The sequence below is a fragment of the Ambystoma mexicanum genome, chromosome 12 (assembly GCF_040938575.1).
Source record: "Ambystoma mexicanum isolate Mex_15411 chromosome 12, UKY_AmexF1_1, whole genome shotgun sequence".
NCBI classification, from domain to species: Eukaryota; Metazoa; Chordata; class Amphibia; order Caudata; family Ambystomatidae; genus Ambystoma; species Ambystoma mexicanum.
In genome coordinates, this window is record NC_090936.1 from 227,101,835 (window position 1) to 227,121,365 (window position 19,531).

Below are 19,531 nucleotides of genomic sequence, written 5' to 3' on the forward strand. Positions count from 1 at the left end.
GAACAAAAATCAGTAGAATATGGTCAATGGTTGGGTCTATTTCTGTGCTGCGCAGATGACAAACTCCTGACTAGTGGCCTCCGGATGGCACGGCACACAATAAAAAGCTGAAGCTCGAGGGAAATGTGCATCTCCTTGTGAGGCTTGTGATTTGGCAATGGTTAAAAGAGCACTGGGCTCCGGTTAAAGGTGTGGCGATTCATTTTTATAGGTGATAAAGACATATTCAAAATGCAGGTAACAGCGGTCAGGCAGTCTGTGGCTTGCCTGCAGGGAATCACACGGGCAGCATTCACGCTACTATCCAACACTTTCCCCTAATATTCTAGCACTGGAGTTTGTTTATATAATTTCACCAGTCCTAAAATATGTTGCGAAGGGTGTTTAGTGGGTTAGCAAAAATACTGTTTACCCCTCGATGTTTATTTCTAGCGATGAAATCACATATAACCCCAGAGAAAGGCAGGCCACCTGGAGGTGTTGTCTGCCTTGATCAGCGGAGATGCTTCCAAAGCTAAAGCTGTAGAAAGACCTCCTGTTAGTGGTTGGTTGGAAAGCTTTGTAGGTGCAATAAGGAAGAAGCGCTATTGATATTGATATTTTATTTCCATCGCGCTCGTACACAAGTGTTTCAGAGCACGACAAGGCAAGGAAGGGGAACAGGGGAGAACAAAACAACGATCTTACTACGCCCAGTGACATTGAGAATGCGCAAGTGCATGGGAGAGGCGGAGGGGAAAAGTGCATGGAAAGGGGGGGGAGAAGTGGAAAGTGCAGGGCAGCGGAGAAACAGATAAATAACAATAAATACATAAATAATAAAGGCAACAAACAGTGGTAGTGCAGCCTGCAATTTGCAAGTGCTAGGTTTAAGGCAGCGGACAGGGTAGGTTTCATAAGTGCAGGAAGAAAAAGGGGTGGGCTGTATGGGTACAGATACAGATCCCAGTGCAAGGGGTCACACTGAGGCAGTGCGGGAGGGTGGCAGGGTGAGCAGGTACCTGGGCCTGGAGGACAGAGGGTGGCCAGATGCACGGTGCCAAGAGAGAACAGATCAGCAGGGGAGAGGGGGAGCGAAGGCAGAAGAAAAGAGGAAGGTCTTGCGGTGCTTCCGGACCCGGAGATGGTTCGCCTCAAGTTTTTGAGCAGCAGGGAGGCTGTTCTAGAGGGAGGCTCCAGCCGAAGACAGAGATCTACCCTCAGCTCATTTCTTTGAAAAACCACTGACCCTGAGGGAGTTGGAGGTAGAGGAGGGGAGGTATTTGCGGAGGGATAGCTGAAAGTATTTTGGACCCGGGCCCAGAAAGCCTTGTGGACAATGCAGGGTTTTGAATTGAATCCTTGCATCCAATGGGAGCCAATGGAGAGATTTCAGAGCTGGAGAGATACAATACCAGGGCTTGAGTCCAAGGACAAATCTTGCAGTCTTGTTCGGGATTAGTTGAAGAGGGCGGAGAGTAGAGGCAGGTAGATTTAGAAAGAGGCTGTTACAATAGTCCAAGCTATATGAAGTGGAGCTGGTATGCGCTGCCGGCATTCAGGGGATTTGTGGGAAAGCCTGCTTAAGCCGGTGCAGAGCTCTTGTGAGACGTGAGGGCAGGCATTCATGTAGACGTGATGATGGTGTGTTAACCAGTCTGTACCTAGAAGAATACCAGTTGATTTTTGCAACTGAAGGGTGTTAAGACGGATTTCTGAACTCTGTCCTGGTGGCGCAGAAGTTCAGAAGGCCAACCTAATTACTTGAAACAGGGTAACCTCTGGACGAGCCAGACCAATAAAGGTAGCGATCGCGGCGGTCAAGACTAGGTCCCAAGAGGGGTGAGGGTGACTGAAAGCCCGCAATGAGCACACAAAGCAAGATCACTTACAAACTACTCCAAACAGTTGTTATATTAAAAATATATACACATTTATTCCAAGGCCTTTAAAACAATGACCGTAGCGAGAAAATCACAATATAACGATAGTAAACCAACACATACCATATCAACACAATATATATACAAATACGACAGTCTCAAGCGTTAGATGCACGAAATGGGTAGTCCACCTAAAATGGAAGGAAGACAGGCAGTGCAAAATAATGCTTAGACCCAGTTCGCCTTCAGAGGTACCTAACTAGATGGAAGTCCGAGCCCTGCGAAGAGTGGAGCCTTGTGCTCAAAAGTACCTGCACGCGCTGGTGCCAACGGGCAAAAGGAGAAGCTCTTCGAGGGAAATCAGGCAGTTCAGTTTAGTGCACAAAAGAAGAAGAACACGTTCCGCGACTCAAGCGCAGCCTCCACAGTGGGCAGAAGCAGAGCGCGAGTACGGAAAAGGGTGCTGTTTGACACAGCGGGGAAAAGCAATGGGCTCCTGCAGGAGGGCGACCAGATCCTAGCTATGCTACTCACCGGTCCCCGATGCAAGCAGACCCAGGTTTCTCCGCGTCAGTTTCAGCAGCTGGCAGGTTCAGAAGAGCAGGGAACGCCTCGTCGTCGTGTTGAGTAAAAAGACGTCCCAATCGAAGAAACCCGCACAGTTTGTTACCACAGCAGGGCAACGGAGCGGCCGTGTGTATCTGAGCCAAATGTACACTACTCACTTCAGACCTGGGAACGCCAAGTGTACGAAGCGTGTGAGAGTGACAAGGACTCGAAATACTACACAACCTGGCGGCGGTTACAGAGCAAGACTCCCGTGTAAGCTGGTCAGTCAGCTGGATGGCCCAGAGACGCTTCCGAAGGCTTACTGGCAGGAGATGGTGAAGATGTCGAGAATAGCTGTTCCCGCTATTCCAAGGGTCGAAGTACCAGTACAGGCCTTCTGGTTCGATCAAAGGTGAAAAGGGTTTCACAAGGCGACAGCAGTGCAGAGGAGAAGTCCTTCAGCGGGTCACCAGCGATTCCTCGGTCCAGCCTCTTGGTTGCAGGATACTTGGCTCCTGTATTCCTTCGTTCGTGAGAACTCAGGAGATCGACATGGTAGTGGTGTTTCCAGCCCCCTCTTATCCACGGTTCCCTTCACGCCAAAACGGAGGGGACCCAATGGGAGATCCGCTCATCAACACTCACACCATTCGTGGACCAATCACGGACCACGGTGGTCCCAGGCATTCACACCACCCTAGACTCTCTGGCACCCAGGATGTGTATTGCGACCAGACATCCCAGCCCACATCCTGGAGGCACACACAAGACATGTAGAAGCCCGCGAAAGCATCCGTGTTTCGCGGGAAAGTACATGCCCAAATAAGGAAGGCCCTGGGTCGGCTCGACCTGGGGAAGGTGAAGGGAGCAAGACGGTCAACGGACAGGACAAAGGAGCCTCGTGGTCTGGCCATTTTGGGAGCCAGGCCACCATTTTGGGTTAAGCGCGAGAAACGCGCTTAGAACGCCAAAAGGAGCTCAAAACACAAGAAACGATCGCTGCCACCATTCCCGTCCCTGAATCACTTGCACCGATCAGATACAATCCTAAACGAGTGTCTAGGGCCTGTAGAAGGCTAGAGACCCAAGAGAGCTGTAACTTAGCTTACAGTGCCCTCTTGTGTCATGTTGCACGAAAGCCGCAACATGATAAAAGAAACTACGGCAAACAGCGTTCCCCGGTACTGACTGTCTTAAGGGCATGTCAGTTTCCCCGTAAGAAAGGAGCGAAAGCCCAGAGGAGTGCGGCAGAAGGCTGCACTTCTCTGGCAAAGTCGAGAACAAGGTGAAAAACAACAGCAAAAAGTTTAGGGGTTGCCACATGGAAAGAAAATTACCTACAATTATGAAATCTTTCCTAACCCTCGCCCCTCCCAGACTATGGACAGGGGGAACTAATCCACCCCTGGATGAGTCTCTTGTTCAGGTCGGTTAAACATTCTGGACAACCCATCAGCATTGCTTTGTTGGACCCCTGGCCTATGCTCAATAGTGAAGTCGAAGCCTTGTAGACTTATGGACCACCAAAGCAACTTTGGATTCTCCCCCTTCATGTTCATTAGCCACTTTAAGGGCTTATGGTCAGTTTGCACAGTGAAGTGGGTCCCATAGAGGTAGGGCCTCAGCTTCCTTAGGGCCCACACAACAGAGAAACATTCTTTCTCTACCGTGGACCATCTGAGCTCTCTGTCCTTAAGCTGGCGGCTAATAAAACCAATAGGGTGTTCCTTACCCTTCTCATCTACTTGTGATAGTACAGTTCCTATCCCAGTGTCAGAGGCGTCCGTCTGCACGATAAAAGGTCTTTGATAATCAGGGGCCCTGAGGACAGGGGCCTGGCACAAGGAGTCTTTTAAGCCATTGAAGGCCTTCTCACACTCGTCGGTCCAAGTTACCTTCTTGGGTTTCTTCGGAGTTGTGAGGGCAGTCAGAGGGGCAGCTATGGTGCCATAGTCTGCCACAAAATTGCGGTAATACCCCGTGAGTCCTAAGAAGGCTCTCACTTGGGTTTGCGTAGTGGGGGTAGGGCAGTCTTGTACTGCTTGTACTTTACTGGGAAGAGGCTGTATCCTCCCTCCACCTACTTCATGTCCAAGGTAAACCACTGAGCCTTGTCCAATCTGGCATTTACTAGCCTTTATGGTCAGGTGTGCTTTCTGAAGAGCCTGGAGCACAATCCTGAGGTGTTTCACATGGTCTTCCCAGGTGGCACTGAAAACTGCTATATCGTCCAGATATGCAAGACAGAATTCGTCCAACCCATTCAACACATGATTCACAAGCCTCTGGAAAGTGGCAGGTGCATTCTTCAACCCGAACGGCATTACCCGGAATTGGCAAAGGCCGTCTGGAGTAGAAAATGCTGTCTTCTCCTTGGCATGTTCTGCTAAAGCTATTTGCCAATAGCCAGCAGTGAGGTCAAACGTGCTGAGGTACTTGGAGGCACCCAAAGTATCCACCAGCTCATCTGTTCGAGGCAAGGGGTGTGCATCTGTCTTGGTGACAGCATTCAGAGCCCTGTAATCCACGCAGAACCTCAATTCAGAAGTGCCTGCCTTTGGAACCAAAACCACAGTGCTGGACCAAGGACTACTAGAGGGTTCAATCACCCCAAGGTCTAACATCTTGTTGACCTCGGTCTTAATATAAGACCGTACTTTGTCTGACATCCTGTATCCCCTACTTTTGGTAGGTACACTGTCTCCTGTGTCAATGTTATGTTTGCACCAAGGTGTCAAACCAGGCGACTGTGAAAACAGGGGGGAAAACTGCCTAAGCAAACTTTTCATCTCAGCCTGCTGATCAGAAGTCAGGTGAGGGGCCACTCGGACACCCTCAAAGGAGCTATCTGAAGGACCGCTTTGGAACAGGTCGGGGAGAGGGTCAGACTCCTCTTCCTCAACATCTGAAGCCAGTAGCAGTGCTGCGATTTCGACTCTTGGGACGAAAGCCTTCAGCCTATTCACGTGAAACACTTTTGGAGCCTGTCCAGGCCTTCCAAGGTCCACTAAATAGTTAACCTCACCCAGGGGCTCCACCACTGTGTAAGGGCCTGACCATTTGTCCTGTAAAGCTTGAGGCCTTATGGGATTCATGATCAGGACTTGCTGACCAGGTGTAAAGTTGATGAGGGAAGCTTTCTGGTCGTACCAATGTTTCACCAGCGCTTGTCCTGCCTTCAATTTATCACTAGCCAAGCCCATCAGAAGTACCATCCGTTTTCTGAGCCCTAGCACATAATCAACTACGTTGGTAGTAACAGGGGGAGTGGGCATCTCCCATCCCTCTTTGACGATAGCTAAGGGTCCCCGTACGGGATGACCGAACAGAAGTTCAAAGGGGCTGAAGCCAACACCCTCCTGTGGTACCTCTCGGTAGGCAAACAGTAAGCATGGTAAAAGAAGATCCCATTTTCTTCTCTGAGGTTCCTCCAGAGCCCCAATCATGCTCTTTAACGTTCTGTTGAAACGTTCCACCAGACCATTGGTCTGGGGGTGGTATGCAGAAGAGAACTTGTAGGTGACCCCACATTCTTTCCACATAGCCTGCATATACTTCGACATAAAGTTGCTGCCACGATCCGACACAACTTCTTTAGGGAAGCCAACCCTAGTAAATATGCCAAGTAAAGCTTTTGCAACTGACTTGGCAGTTACAGTTTTCAATGGGATGGCCTCAGGATATCTGGTTGCATGGTCGACCAGCACCAGGACAAACTTATTGCCCGAGGATGTTTGCGGGTCGAGCGGACCAATGATGTTGATCCCTACCCTTTCAAATGGTACCCCCACAACTGGGAGCGGTACCAACGGAGCTTGGATTGTCGCGCCAACCTTACCAGACAACTGGCAGGAGGCACAACTCCTGCAGTGACTTTCTACTTGCACCCCCATCTTGGGCCAGTAGAAGTGCATGGATAACCTTTGCTTGGTCCTCTTCATACCAAGGTGACCAGCAAGGGGAACTTCATGCGCCAACTGCAGGAAGAAGGGTCTAACAGCAAGGGGAACCACCAACCTCCTATGGTCTCCTTCTGTAGACTCTGTGGGCTCACTATACAGGAGTCCACCTTCCCAATAAATCCTATGCGTCCCAGGAGGTTCACCCTCAAGCTGGGAGCAGGCCTGTCTCCTTAGGCCTTCCAGAGATGGGCACTCACGTTGGCCTTTACTGAATTTGTCCCTATCAGGACCTCCTTCAACTAACAAGTCTTTTAGTTCAGGATGATCGTTGGGGTCAAATACTTCAGGCATCGCCACCTCCTCGTCAGGCCCGGGCGATTGACCAACTTCCTCCACCACAGTGGTAGGCGAGCTCGGGGGAATATTCTCTTTCCCTCGTCTTGACTTGTCGACTCCTTTCGCCTTGGGTTTCCCCTTCGGCTGGGGCGGCGTATTGGTCTTGGCCAATGCTGCCCGTGCTTGAGACCGTGTGTAGGGTCTTTCGGCAGTGTCTCCTACGAGCCCTAAAGCTCTGAGATCATTACCTAACAAGACCTTTCCCGGGACGTTTCTCTGAATGCTCACTGGAATCCTGACTGCTGTACCATTTAAAGTAAGATTTACAGGTATTACTGGGAACATACGGAGTGGGCCGTCAGCCAACTTAGTGGGCATCAGAGTAGCTATGGCAACTTCCTCTGAGTCTACCAAGGTAGAATCCACTACAGTGCGACTGCACCCACTATCCCTAAGAGCTGGAGTATCTACTCCATTGATCAGCACACTGTCTTTAAAGTAGTGCTTGGTATTATCCGGAATCCTAGCATAAGCCTCTGCGACTTTAGGCTCCCAGGAACCCAGGGAAACTAAAACTACCTCAGCCTCTTTCCCGCTGGGAAATGAGTCTGAGGAGAAGGATGCTCCTGTAATCTCTTCTTCCTCGTAGGAGGAGAAGGCCAGATTAGCGGAGTGGACCCCCAAAGGTCTAACCTTACACCGGGGATCCCCCTTCACGTGGTCAGTTGCTCCACAAGCAAAACAAGATCCATTGGGTCTGTTTACATAGGGAGGCTTATTGTAACCAGAGTTCTGTTTCGGAGGCTGACCTCCACTACCCTGTGAGTTCTCTTGTGTCTTACCCTTATTTTTCTTTTTGTGGCCCTTATGAGAAGAAGATTTATCAGATTCTCCACCCTCCTTATCTTTGGACTTTTTCCCTTCCTCCTGCTTACCAGGATAAGTTTTGTCCTTATGGGACACTCGATGTGACACCCATAAGTCGGCTGCAATGGCCAGCTTCTTAGGATCTATCTCCTTCGAATCGGCCAAATGCTGCTTAAGCTCCGGGGAAGAAGATGCAAAAATGTGTTCCAGCATGACAAGATTTATCATGCCTTCGAAGGTAGAAACCTTATAACCTTCGACCCAGCCAGTTAAGTTTTTCAAGGACTCAGTGACATAAGATACCCAAGTACCACCTTCCTTTTTCTTATACTCTCTGAAACGTTTCAAATATTGGGCCGGAGTCTTCCCAAACTTTAAAATGAGAGTTTGCTTTAACATTGCGAAATCAGCTCTCTCAGCCTTCGACATTTCCATAATGGCACTACAGCCAGAATGGGGCAGTCTGCTGAGTAACCAGGCAATCTTATCAGCATTGTCAACTTGTTGAACTTCGCATGCATACTCAAACGCATTCAGCCAGTCCATAATGTCATTCCTTTCCTCATACACACAGAGCAGATCTTTCGGAAACCGTGGATGAGAGGAGGCCCCAGACCCATGTCCAGGACCCTTGGACCCATTTGCAACCTGAAGCTTGGCCAGTTCCAACTGGTGATCCCTGTCTTTTTGTTTTTCTGCCTGTTCGATTTTTAGTTTGGCTATGCTGAATTCAAGCTCCTGCTGCCTAAACCGCAGCTCTTGCTTCTTGAATTCAAGCATAGCCTCCCCATCAGCACTGGCAGAGGAAACATTAGACATCTCGTCCTCCCTGTCCTCGTGGTCACGATGGATCAGTGCAGCGGCAGAACCGTCGGTTCTACCAGTGAGAGCAGCCCCACCTCCTTCCGCACTGTCCTCAGAAGTTATAGCGTCAAGCTGCGCTTCTTGCCACGCCACGATTCTTTGGATCATTTCCAATTTCGTGCCTTGAGAGGAAACACCTCTCTCCGCACACATCTTTTTCAATGTTTCTGATTTGGAAGCATTTAAAGTTAACAAGGTATTTGTTTCCATACTGTTAGATAGGACTATGGCCTTTTTAAAGTTATACTACAACAATTCACTATGTGTCCTGGTTGGAATAACCTGAAATGCCTTAGTTCGTGCGCAACACTGGATACCTTCAGTCGTATCCCACCGCTGTACACCAATTTGTTAAGACGGATTTCTGAACTCTGTCCTGGTGGCGCAGAAGTTCAGAAGGCCAACCTAATTACTTGGAACAGGGTAACCTCTGGACGAGCCAGACCAATCAAGGTAGCGATCGCGGCGGTCAAGACTAGGTCTCAAGAGGGGTGAGGGTGACTGAAAGCCCGCAATGAGCACACAAAGCAAGATCACTTACAAACTACTCCAAACAGTTGTTATATTAAAAATATATACACATTTATTCCAAGGCCTTTAAAACAATGACCGTAGCGAGAAAATCACAATATAACGATAGTAAACCAACACATACCATATCAACACAATATATATACAAATACGACAGTCTCAAGCGTTAGATGCACGAAATGGGTAGTCCACCCAAAAGGGAAGGAAGACAGGCAGTGCGAAATAATGCTTAGACCCAGTTCGCCTTCAGAGGCACCTAACTAGATGGAAGTCCGAGCCCTGCGAAGAGTGGAGCCTTGTGCTTAAAAGTACCTGCACGCGCTGGTGCCAACGGGCAAAAGGAGAAGCTCTTTGAGGGAAATCAGGCAGTTCAGTTTAGTGCACAAAAGAAGAAGAACACGTTCCGCGACTCAAGCGCAGCCTCCACAGTGGGCAGAAGCAGAGCGCGAGTACGGAAAAGGGTGCTGTTTGACACAGCGGGGAAAAGCAATGGGCTCCTGCAGGAGGGCGACCAGATCCTAGCTATGCTACTCACCGGTCCCCGATGCAAGCAGACCCAGGCTTCTCCGCGTCAGTTTCAGCAGCTGGCAGGTTCAGAAGAGCAGGGAACGCCTCGTCGTCGTGTTGAGTAAAAAGACGTCCCAATCGAAGAAACCCGCACAGTTTGTTTCCACAGCAGGGCAACGGAGCGGCCCTGTGTATCTGAGCCAAATGTACACTACTCACTTCAGACCTGGGAACGCCAAGTGTACGAAGCGTGTGAGAGTGACAAGGACTCGAAATACTACACAACCTGGCGGCGGTTACAGAGCAAGACTCCCGTGTAAGCTGGTCAGTCAGCTGGATGGCCCAGAGACGCTTCCGAAGGCTTACTGGCAGGAGATGGTGAAGATGCCGAGAATAGCTGTTCCCGCTATTCCAAGGGTCGAAGTACCAGTACAGGCCTTCTGGTTCGATCAAAGGTGAAAAGGGTTTCACAAGGCGACAGCAGTGCAGAGGAGAAGTCCTTCAGCGGGTCACCAGCGATTCCTCGGTCCAGCCTCTTGGTTGCAGGATACTTGGCTCCTGTATTCCTTCATTCGTGAAAACTCAGGAGATCGACATGGTAATGGTGTTTCCAGCCCCCTCTTATCCACGGTTCCCTTCGCGCCAAAACGGAGGGGACCCAATGGGAGTTTCGCTCATCAACACTCACACGATTCGTGGGCCAATCAGGACCACGGTGGACCCAGGCATTCACACCACCCTAGACTCTCTGGCACCCAGGATGTGTATTGGGACCAGACATCCCAGCCCACATCCTGGAGGCACACACAAGACATGTAGAAGCCCGCGAAAGCATCCGTGTTTCGCGGGAAAGTACATGCCCAAATAAGGAAGGCCCCGGGTCGGCTCGACCTGGGGAAGGTGAAGGGAGCAAGACGGTCAGCGGACAGGACAAAGGAGCCTCGTGGTCTGGCCATTTTGGGAGCCAGGCCACCATTTTGGGTTAAGCGCGAGAAACGCGCTTAGAACGCCAAAAGGAGCTCAAAACACAAGAAACGATCGCTGCCACCATTCCCGTCCCTGAATCACTTGCACCGATCAGATACAATCCTAAACGAGTATCTAGGGCCTGTAGAAGGCTAGAGACCCAAGAGAGCTGTAACTTAGCTTACAGTGCCCTCTTGTGTCATGTTGCACGAAAGCCGCAACATGATAAAAGAAACTACGGGAAACAGCGTTCCCCGGTACTGACTGTCTTAAGGGCATGTCAGTTTCCCCGTAAGAAAGGAGCGAAAGCCCAGAGGAGTGCGGCAGAAGGCTGCACTTCTCTGGCAAAGTCGAGAACAAGGTGAAAAACAACAGCAAAAAGTTTAGGGGTTGCCACATGGAAGGAAAATTACCTACAATTACGAAATCTTTCCTAACAAAGGGGTCCTCTTGTTTGATGTCAAATCCTTTATGGTGATAAAGATGTCTGGATCTGTGCAAAGATGCCTGCGGGCTCCGGCGCAATATAAACAAATAAACATAAACAAATAAACAAAGCCTTGTACTGACAACAGTTACAGTTATGCCTAAATGTGTCTGATCTGTAACATTCATGGTTGGTGAGCCAGGACCGGTCTATGGCAAAAAGTATTGAAGGGTAAAGAGACTATGTGACATGTATGGAATGTAATCAAGAAGCGAATTTGTGATTCCCAATATGACCAGTCTTCAAACTCTAGGGGCAGATGGTCCTAAAATAGTACCAGAATGCAATGGGAGCGAGTGAAAATAAACAAAAGCAAAGAACCTCGGATTTCTTTTTAAGTCAGCACATTTCGTTAAGTAGAAGGGGTCATGCTATTGTGAATTCTGACTGGTAGCGTTGTCATTCTTTGTTGCGCAGATGTTGCCCAATGTTATTTTCGTGTAGCCCGCCCACACATTCCATTAAATTGCAACTTGAGCCCATTTCAACATCCTTTTGCTAGAAGTGCAAGGCGGTATTTTCTGGTCTCTTATCACAGAATCGTTGCACGGACACAGGGCAATTTTGCAGAGCGCTTCTGACGGTTCCATGTAATAATGTCCCTGCAAAAATGTCTCCTGATAAAAAAGTCGCTGTTTTTTGTGGAGACATTTTTACATTAAACAAGGGGAGCTGGGGACACCCCCATAACCGGTCCCCATACAATTTGGAACCATATATAATGTTGCCAATGGCTTTTCCCGGTGACATTTTGTATGGGGACATTACGTATGGGGACATTATTACCTGATACCCTTCTGACGAGGCACACATTGGCCGGTGCACAAATGCACTGGTGCAATACATATTTGCTCCATGCAATTGTTGTCCTGATTCAAATGTCAGTGAATACTGTCCCTCTGCGGTGCACAGGTTCTTCGATTCCAAACCCAGTTACTCAAGGAGTAGGAAACACATGCACCAGACATGTCACAATTCAACTGACCTTTTCTATTGCATCAGATGAGATGTTGCAAGTGTGACTCAGGGGGGAGACTCTTCGGCAGCGTTTGTCTCCTGCATGCAATGCCCAGGAGTTTGCAAAGTCATAGGCGTTCAATGCCAGAATATCTGAAAAAAAGGCAAGACAGAAATAACGTCAACGTCTAAGAGATATATGTATCGGTCATCCTAGATATAACCACTCTCTAAACAGGATAGAAACCCTGCTACGCGTGTCAACGAGTTCAGGAGTGAATGAGTGCGTCTGTTAATGCATTATTACTATGTGGGTGAGAGAGTGAGTGATTGGGTGGCTTGGTGAGTGTGTCAATGAGCGTGAGTGGCTGGGTGAGTTTGGGAGTGATTGAGTGTGTGAGTGAATGCATTCATTGTTTATTGAATGTGCTACAATTCAAAGAACTTTTCACATCATACAAAAAGATTAAATATCAACAATATACAGCTTTATTAAATAATCAATTGTTCATTTCACAACCAAAAGAGACATTACATTGTTGCATCATTCATTAATTACACTTTGCCAGATACATGTCTCCCTCTCACTCATCACCTCTGTCTACTATTGGGTAAGCTGTTTTTTGGCACTAAGCAATCAGTTTTTCGCTCACCTTGGCCACACGCGATATATGGCTAAGAGGACAGGTTTTCTTTTTCCGAGTTCACACAATACCACCAGAATGTATTGTTCTTTATAGTATCCAAATTGTTAACATATTTTCCCCAATCTACTCCTATAAAGCAGACTATTTACTGAGCATTGTGCGAGAACGTGCTGGGGGGTTTCTATGGCGTTCTTCAATTTGCACAGACCGCAAGTTCTTTCTATACCAGGAATGCCTAAACCCGGACCCATATTGCTTAGTACCGGTTATTTGGTTAGCCTTAGTAATAGTAGGAATCTTTGTAGTGCAGGACTACAGCACAATTTCTCATAGTGTTGCGGGCTTGGAGATAAAGTTGATGGTTTCTCTCCCTTGTTTCAAATGAGATGAACAACGTTTGCCGCCCGGTCCCAGGCCTCCAATTTTTGACTAAAAGATTTTTCCTGAAATTGATAGTCCTCCACCAGTTTGGAGTACAGTCTATTTCTTTAAAGGAGGGCTGCACCAGTTTGGCAAACGGATCCCCTCTTTCTCTGGGTGCTGGAGTTTCCAAAGAATTCAAGGCAGGGCGTTTGGGGTTGGTCCTAGATTTCATGTGTAAGAGGCCTCTTCTTTTTATGGCCATGGCTAGCCGGGATATCAGACTGAGATTCAATCTAATTAACTTGATAGGGACACATGAAGGGAGTCCCAGTTTTCCGTTCCAGAACTTCCCTTCCACCACCTTCAGCCAACCAAAGGCACGCATACAGAGAGCCTCTAAGCCATACAACATGGTAGCACGTACTCATTGTTTGTATAGCTATAAGGCCCCACAATAGCTGAAACCTCCAGATTCCTTTACATGTTTGACAGTCATAGCTGGGGGTGCAATTGCTGTCCTTTTTTTATCAGCTATTATCGGGGCATAGTCCATTTCTAAGCCAAGATATTTATATTGTCTCGCCTTCTGTATGCCAATGCCCATTACCTCAATTTTAGGGGTTTTCACAGCTTTTTATGCAAAATGCATTGTCTTGGTTTAATTGAGGTTAAGGGTTAGGACATTCCATACAACGTATTGGGACAAAGCCTGTGGTGAGTTTTTTAATCCTCTGCATGTATGGTTGCATATTATTACATCATCCGCGTACATAATGCAGAATACTTTTTCAATAACAAATGCAGGTGAATCTAGTCTTCCAAGTTATCTCTTAATATTCAAAGTCTCAAAGATGATTGGCCAATGCACTGGTTCAAGGAGCTAATTTTCAGTTTGCCTTTCTCAAGTTCATCAAAATATTAGGTAGGCAGGCTAGACAGTCACTGCTGGATTAAACTCTGTGGGGGCCCGTAGGCAGTCGGAATGTCGGGCCACCCCCAGGCAAATGATCACCTAATACGTTTTAAATTTTCTGCACCACTTTATTTTGATCCATTGTAGCGGGGACCCTAAAAGGAGTGGGGACCATAGGCTGGTACCTACTTGGCCCAATGGATAATCCGGCACTGTAGACAGTACAGAACCAGCAGCCACACTAAGCATGAAGCGAAAATAGCAAAACCACATTAAGCCTGCCCTTAAAACAATTAATTGGCCTCCGGTGGTCTCAGGGATGAAGAATAAAGACTTGTACATTGTTTAAAGGCATTCTGGAACAAGCATGCAGGATTTCTGCAGAACCTAGCTTCACACTGTCCCAACACTAGGACCCTCCCAGCCTAAAAGTTCGAAACCATCTTCTCAAAGATGTTCAGGTATCGAAGGTATTAAGGCTGTAGAAGTGTGGGGGCTCAAACCCCTAAAACACTCTCATGCCACTCTTCAGGCACGAAACAATGCTCAGAATGTCTTGAATAGCTCCCATTATGGACTACAGATCAGCTTTTGTATATGACTTTCAGTCTCAATGGCAAGTAGCTTCACCACTCTCACACTCCTTACTGCTTGTGAGGGATTGCCATCTGGAGATGGTGTAGAAGCCCTGGCCTTTTATTTAATTAAATAATAAAATGATGCAGGTAATTCCATCTCCGACAGGGAAATCTGCTGATCATATTCCCTTTCATGAGCTCCATGCCAAAAGTGTTGTGTTTACTTGTGCCCTGCTACATCAGTATCCTGATGTTCAGCACCTGCTCTACCAGTGGCAGAGCTCAGGTTCAAAGGTCACAGGTGCCCTCTTAGCTGCAGTGGCAGCCTAGTCTCTGGCATGCAGGGGCTGTATTTAAGATATGCACCCCTCTTCCAAAAACATAACTCTGGGGATCCTGGCCTGGTGACACAGTAAACTGTAAATATAAGCCATACCTCAGTTAGGATATGGCGGCCTGCATCTCTCATAGTTATTCCTGCCACATTAAATTTATATCACACATTTGTCAGCCCTGTGGGCCCAGTTCAGCTGTGGAAGGGTCATGTGTATTCATTCCAGACAAGGCTCCCCTGCCCACCGGCAGGACTATAACCATGGGGAATTGCCTTGCTTTGTTCCTTTGTAAGGGCAGGTAACGGCCTTTCCCCAGAGACAGCCACTCCAGAAGAAGGTGGCCTGGGAACAGGAATCAAAGGGTGCACTCATTCTCCAAGGGCTAAGCCTCACATCAGGGTGCTGCATCTAAAGGTCTTTGATTCAGGTGAGAGTGCAAGGGGCAGAGCTAGTCTAGCAGATAGTGAACTATACATTTTCGGGAGGGTTTTGTCATCTTGATTCTCTCTACCTCTCTTTCTTTTTTTTGTCCCCTCCACTTCCTGTAGCACAAAGCACTTTGGGCGTGATGCCAGAAGGCTAGCATTAGTCAAATCATGTGTGCCTTTAAAAGAAAGTGTCTCACACCACTTCTTTGAATCATCCTTTGGACTCCAATCCTGAAAGAACATTTCATTGGACACTGCCGGGAGAGCAGTCCTTTCCAGAGTCCTCCAGGAGTTCCAAGGCAGAAGCGAGCTCTGTCTCCTAACCATCGTCATGGACCAATGGGGATGACCTCTGAAGCTGGACCAAGGCGGCATCTCTGTCAGCCACCCTGTTACCTGGGATCTCACCATGTTGCAGGAACCTTGAAGATGTGTGCCAGTCTCCCCCATGTTTGCGAGCCTGAGAAAAGGTCTAACTTGGCCCTCAAGACCATGGAGTGGGACTCACAGCACATGAAAGCCAGACAAGCTGAGATCCCTGTTTTCAGCATTGACCCACTGAGAGACATGACTCGAGCGTGTTCGACATCAAGAGAACTATCAAGCCCCTTCAACACTACTTTTGGCATTAATTATTCTTCGAACTGCCATTGCCTTTTGGACTCTGTCCACCACTGCACTGTGCCAGTTGAAGCACGTTGTTGCCTCAGCTCAAACCAAGGAAGTACTGCTGCCTTGCATCGCTCGATTCTTAGACTGAAGCACCAGCCTTGTAATCACTGTGCCTTTAAGTCGCTCAACACAACCCTGGTGTCTCCCGAAGAGTGACCTTCAAACCTCCACAAAGAATCAACTTGCCTGCGCATCTCACCCCTGTCTTATTACCCAGAGTGCTGCATCTAAGTCTGTATTTGCATATTTTGTGTCCTTTTGACAGGGGTGGGTTTTCTTTATAATGTTTTCTAGTTTGTTGTTATTGTATATGGTGTGTTTGATTAAATTATATAGTTTTATAGAAACTCATTGGACAGTTCTTTATTTTAGACTGTTATATGTTGCTTTTTGGGTTGCTACTGAACCCCATTCACACCCCTCTTAAAAACATAGCCTTCCCACAACCCACTTTACCAAAAAAGGCAAAGGCGGTATATCTCTTATCTCTGCCTCTTTTACCTTTATGATTGTGTTGGCTCCTGGTTTGTAGAAGTGTGAGGGCTGAGTGTGGCGAATTAGCCTCTTCTCATCCTGTACCCCTGTCAATTTGTCACACTGCTACCCTTTGGGGCTGACAGCTTCACTACCACACTGAACTTGACTATGAGTGGAGTGTTGCATTGCAATTGGCACTGAATGACAGTTCAGTGAGGGGAAAAATTGTAATATGGGATGGAAGCATGAAAACAAACAGAACTGGGAGGCTGCACTTTCTCTGTCCTGTAGGCTCTTTCTCTCTTACCTGGTGCTCTGCCTTGGCACAAGACCAACTTTTTCTGTTATTACATGCCTTTACTCAGCTTGTAGTGTTTTATTGCACATTGTTATTATTCTCTGGTTTGAGTGCTTAGGAATTAGATAATGATCTATATTGACAGTCTGATGGGGTTATTTTTCAAAAGATATTTGTCCTTCTCCAGCCTATCGCACTCTGGTTACCACCCCACCCACTCACCCCTCAGCATGACACTGGTCTTCAGTCTCAAAAGCAATAACTTGGGGCAACTATTGCATGATAATCACTGCACAACACCTACAATGCTAAATTATCCAATCGAGTGTGTTACTCACCATGCCATATGGGTCCTGTTGCTCCATCCTGGTGCAGGTGAGTGCCCCCCCATTTCAGCCCCTCCATCTTTGCTCTTTTCTGCCTTTTTTTCTTGCTTTCTCTCTCTGCCGATTTTTTTCTCGTTGCACCCCTTTTCTCTTCTTCCCATTTCAATGTCCTCTTTTCCACGAACCGCTTCCTCTACCCGTTTCCTGCCCCTCCCCTGTGATTGGCAGACCTCTGTGGAGTCCGCCCCCTTATAGAGAGATCTTGGGCAGTCTTGCCTGGGTAGCCCTAGGCTAAGGGCCAGAGGCAAAAGGCAGCTTCCTACTGAGCTGTTCCACTCCATGTTTGCCGTGTTCGCCTCGGGACGCCTGACACAGACAACCTACAGCAACAGAAAAGGTAAGTGTGGTGTGGATGGGGAGGACAGCCATTACTGCACTCCAGTAAATCCCCACCACTCTTATTACCTACTATTATATACTTACCTGCATTTAGCCTAATTGTGTAAACTAGCTGTTTTCTGCATCTGGCATATTTGCATGGATGGCCTCTTGTTGGCACTTTACCTATTTGTGCATGTTAGCAATGTTTTTAATTTGGCCTAATTATACAGTTTAGCCATATGCTCCCTGCTGCGCCCTGAGATGGGCATTGTGTAACATCTGTACAGTCTTGGATTTTGCTCCCTGAGATGGATTGTTGGGGGCAGGAAATGTGCTGCACTTAACTGGTTATTGGGGGTAGGAAATGTATCACACTTAGATGGATTGTTGGGGGAAGGAAATATTCTGCAGTCAACTAAACTGGTTGTTGCGGGAAGAAAATGTGCTGCACTCAATTTAGCTAGTTTTTTGGGGCAGGAAATGTGATGCACTTAACTGGTTGTTGTGGGTACGAAGTGTATTGCATTTAGACTCTTGAGGGTAGGAACTGTGTTGCTCCTAACTAACCATATTGAACACCTCACCATTCTGCATACTCAGCCTCAAAATCTGACCTAAACACAACCATACCTCCACCGCACCACAAACCACACACATTTCACAACACCCAACATGAAACCAAATCACGCACAATCATACCTCAACAACACATGGCGGCTACCAACCGAAAACGCACCTACGCTCAGTGACTGGTTTCTCTGAACTGACACTGCCAACAGCACATCGAAGCTCTCTTAGTTTTCTCCCTCTCGACTCCCCTAAACATCCCCCACCCCAATTCTTCTTCCAATGCAGATCCGCCAGATCACCAAGAGGCCACGCAAGTGGCAACACTCTGTGATAGAAGACGTGTTAACATTAGCAACATTAACATTAACACTTAGACAATCCGAATTTTTAGAATGCTGTCAATAACTCCCAGCATAGGTCACTTATCAACCATTCCATCAGTGATTTCAGTGTCAAGAGAAAGGCATCTTTCTGCTCACGCACTCCTCTTTCCCTCAGTCATTTCTGACAGCTATCAGTCAGGGGCATGGGGACGGGGCAGCTGGAAATGGTGTGTGAGCAGTGTGGTGTATTACCTGTAAGACCGGATGCCAGAAATGTACTGAGGAGGGATGGCAAACCGAGAAGTGAGCATAGAGAGACAGGCTACAAGGTATCAGCACTCTGCCTGTCATGTTTGCTTTCTTACCTTGTGTAGCACTGCATGCCTGCATACAGCCCACGTCTTCGCCCATGGCTTTGTCAAAGTGGAGCAGGATGGGGATGGGGAAGCTGTGCGCAGTTTCTACGTGTCTGCAGAACTCATTGTTTTCTACTTGTGTGTTGACAAAAATGGGCCACGTTGCGAATTTAACAGTGTGGTAAAGTGATGGTAACGGAATGCCAGCCACTTTTACCACATTGCCAAATGTGTGCTAATTCCCTACTCTCCAAACCTCCCTTCGGAACATAATCCAATTAAGAGAAGCACGTTAGGGTAACTCAAGAAACTCCAATGGGTCCAAAATACCGACAGGCTGCTCCTAGCCCTAGACCCTAGAGAGCACATTACAGCCGACCTCTGTGTTGGCTCCCTGTTGGGCGACGGTCCACCTTCACTGGGGCATCAATGAGTCACTCAAACAAAGTACCGAGCACCACAGAAAAGAATCCCATAGACCTATAGGATAGGACCTGCACTCTGTCAATGAAACAAGTAATTAGCCATGACTCACGGGTACTTATCACACTCTATCTCAATGGATGATTGCTGTGATCCCTCCGAAGGAGCTGCCACCCACTGGAACATATCTGCAATCATCAGCTACTTGAAGACACATCGTGCAACACCTCTGCCACTAGAATGCAGCTAGGCCCCACAATAATAATGTGTCTAACTGGACACATAATCAGTCTCCCTGACTCGCATGCTCACCTGCTCACCCGACACCCTTCACAGTACCCATCCACAAGCCAGCTCTATGTGGGTCGCTAGCAGAGACTTAGCCACCCCTACCTACCTTTGTACTGGCTAAAATGCACTCACGCATCCTAAATTCCTCAGACCAATCTCTCATATCTCGGACTTCAGTCTTCCATGGGCGTTCACCTAAAGCGCTTTGAGACCATTCCAACGGAAAAAGGTGCTATATAAATGCCATATTACATTACATTGCATGCCATTCTTTCCGCATGTAAAGACTATGGTCCACTTAATAGCACTGACATGCACCCAT

General features: G+C 47.8%; 1 protein-coding gene across 1 annotated transcript in view; it reads right to left on the reverse strand.

The window, feature by feature from the left end:
- Positions 1 to 19,531, reverse strand: part of VWF (von Willebrand factor) — a 1,005,270-nt gene that overhangs the window by 859,762 nt on the left and 125,977 nt on the right. Inside the window, exon 6 of the mRNA XM_069628335.1 lies at positions 11,857 to 11,981. Coding sequence (XP_069484436.1) covers positions 11,857 to 11,981 — 125 coding nt within the window. The remainder of the gene's footprint in view (positions 1 to 11,856; positions 11,982 to 19,531) is intronic.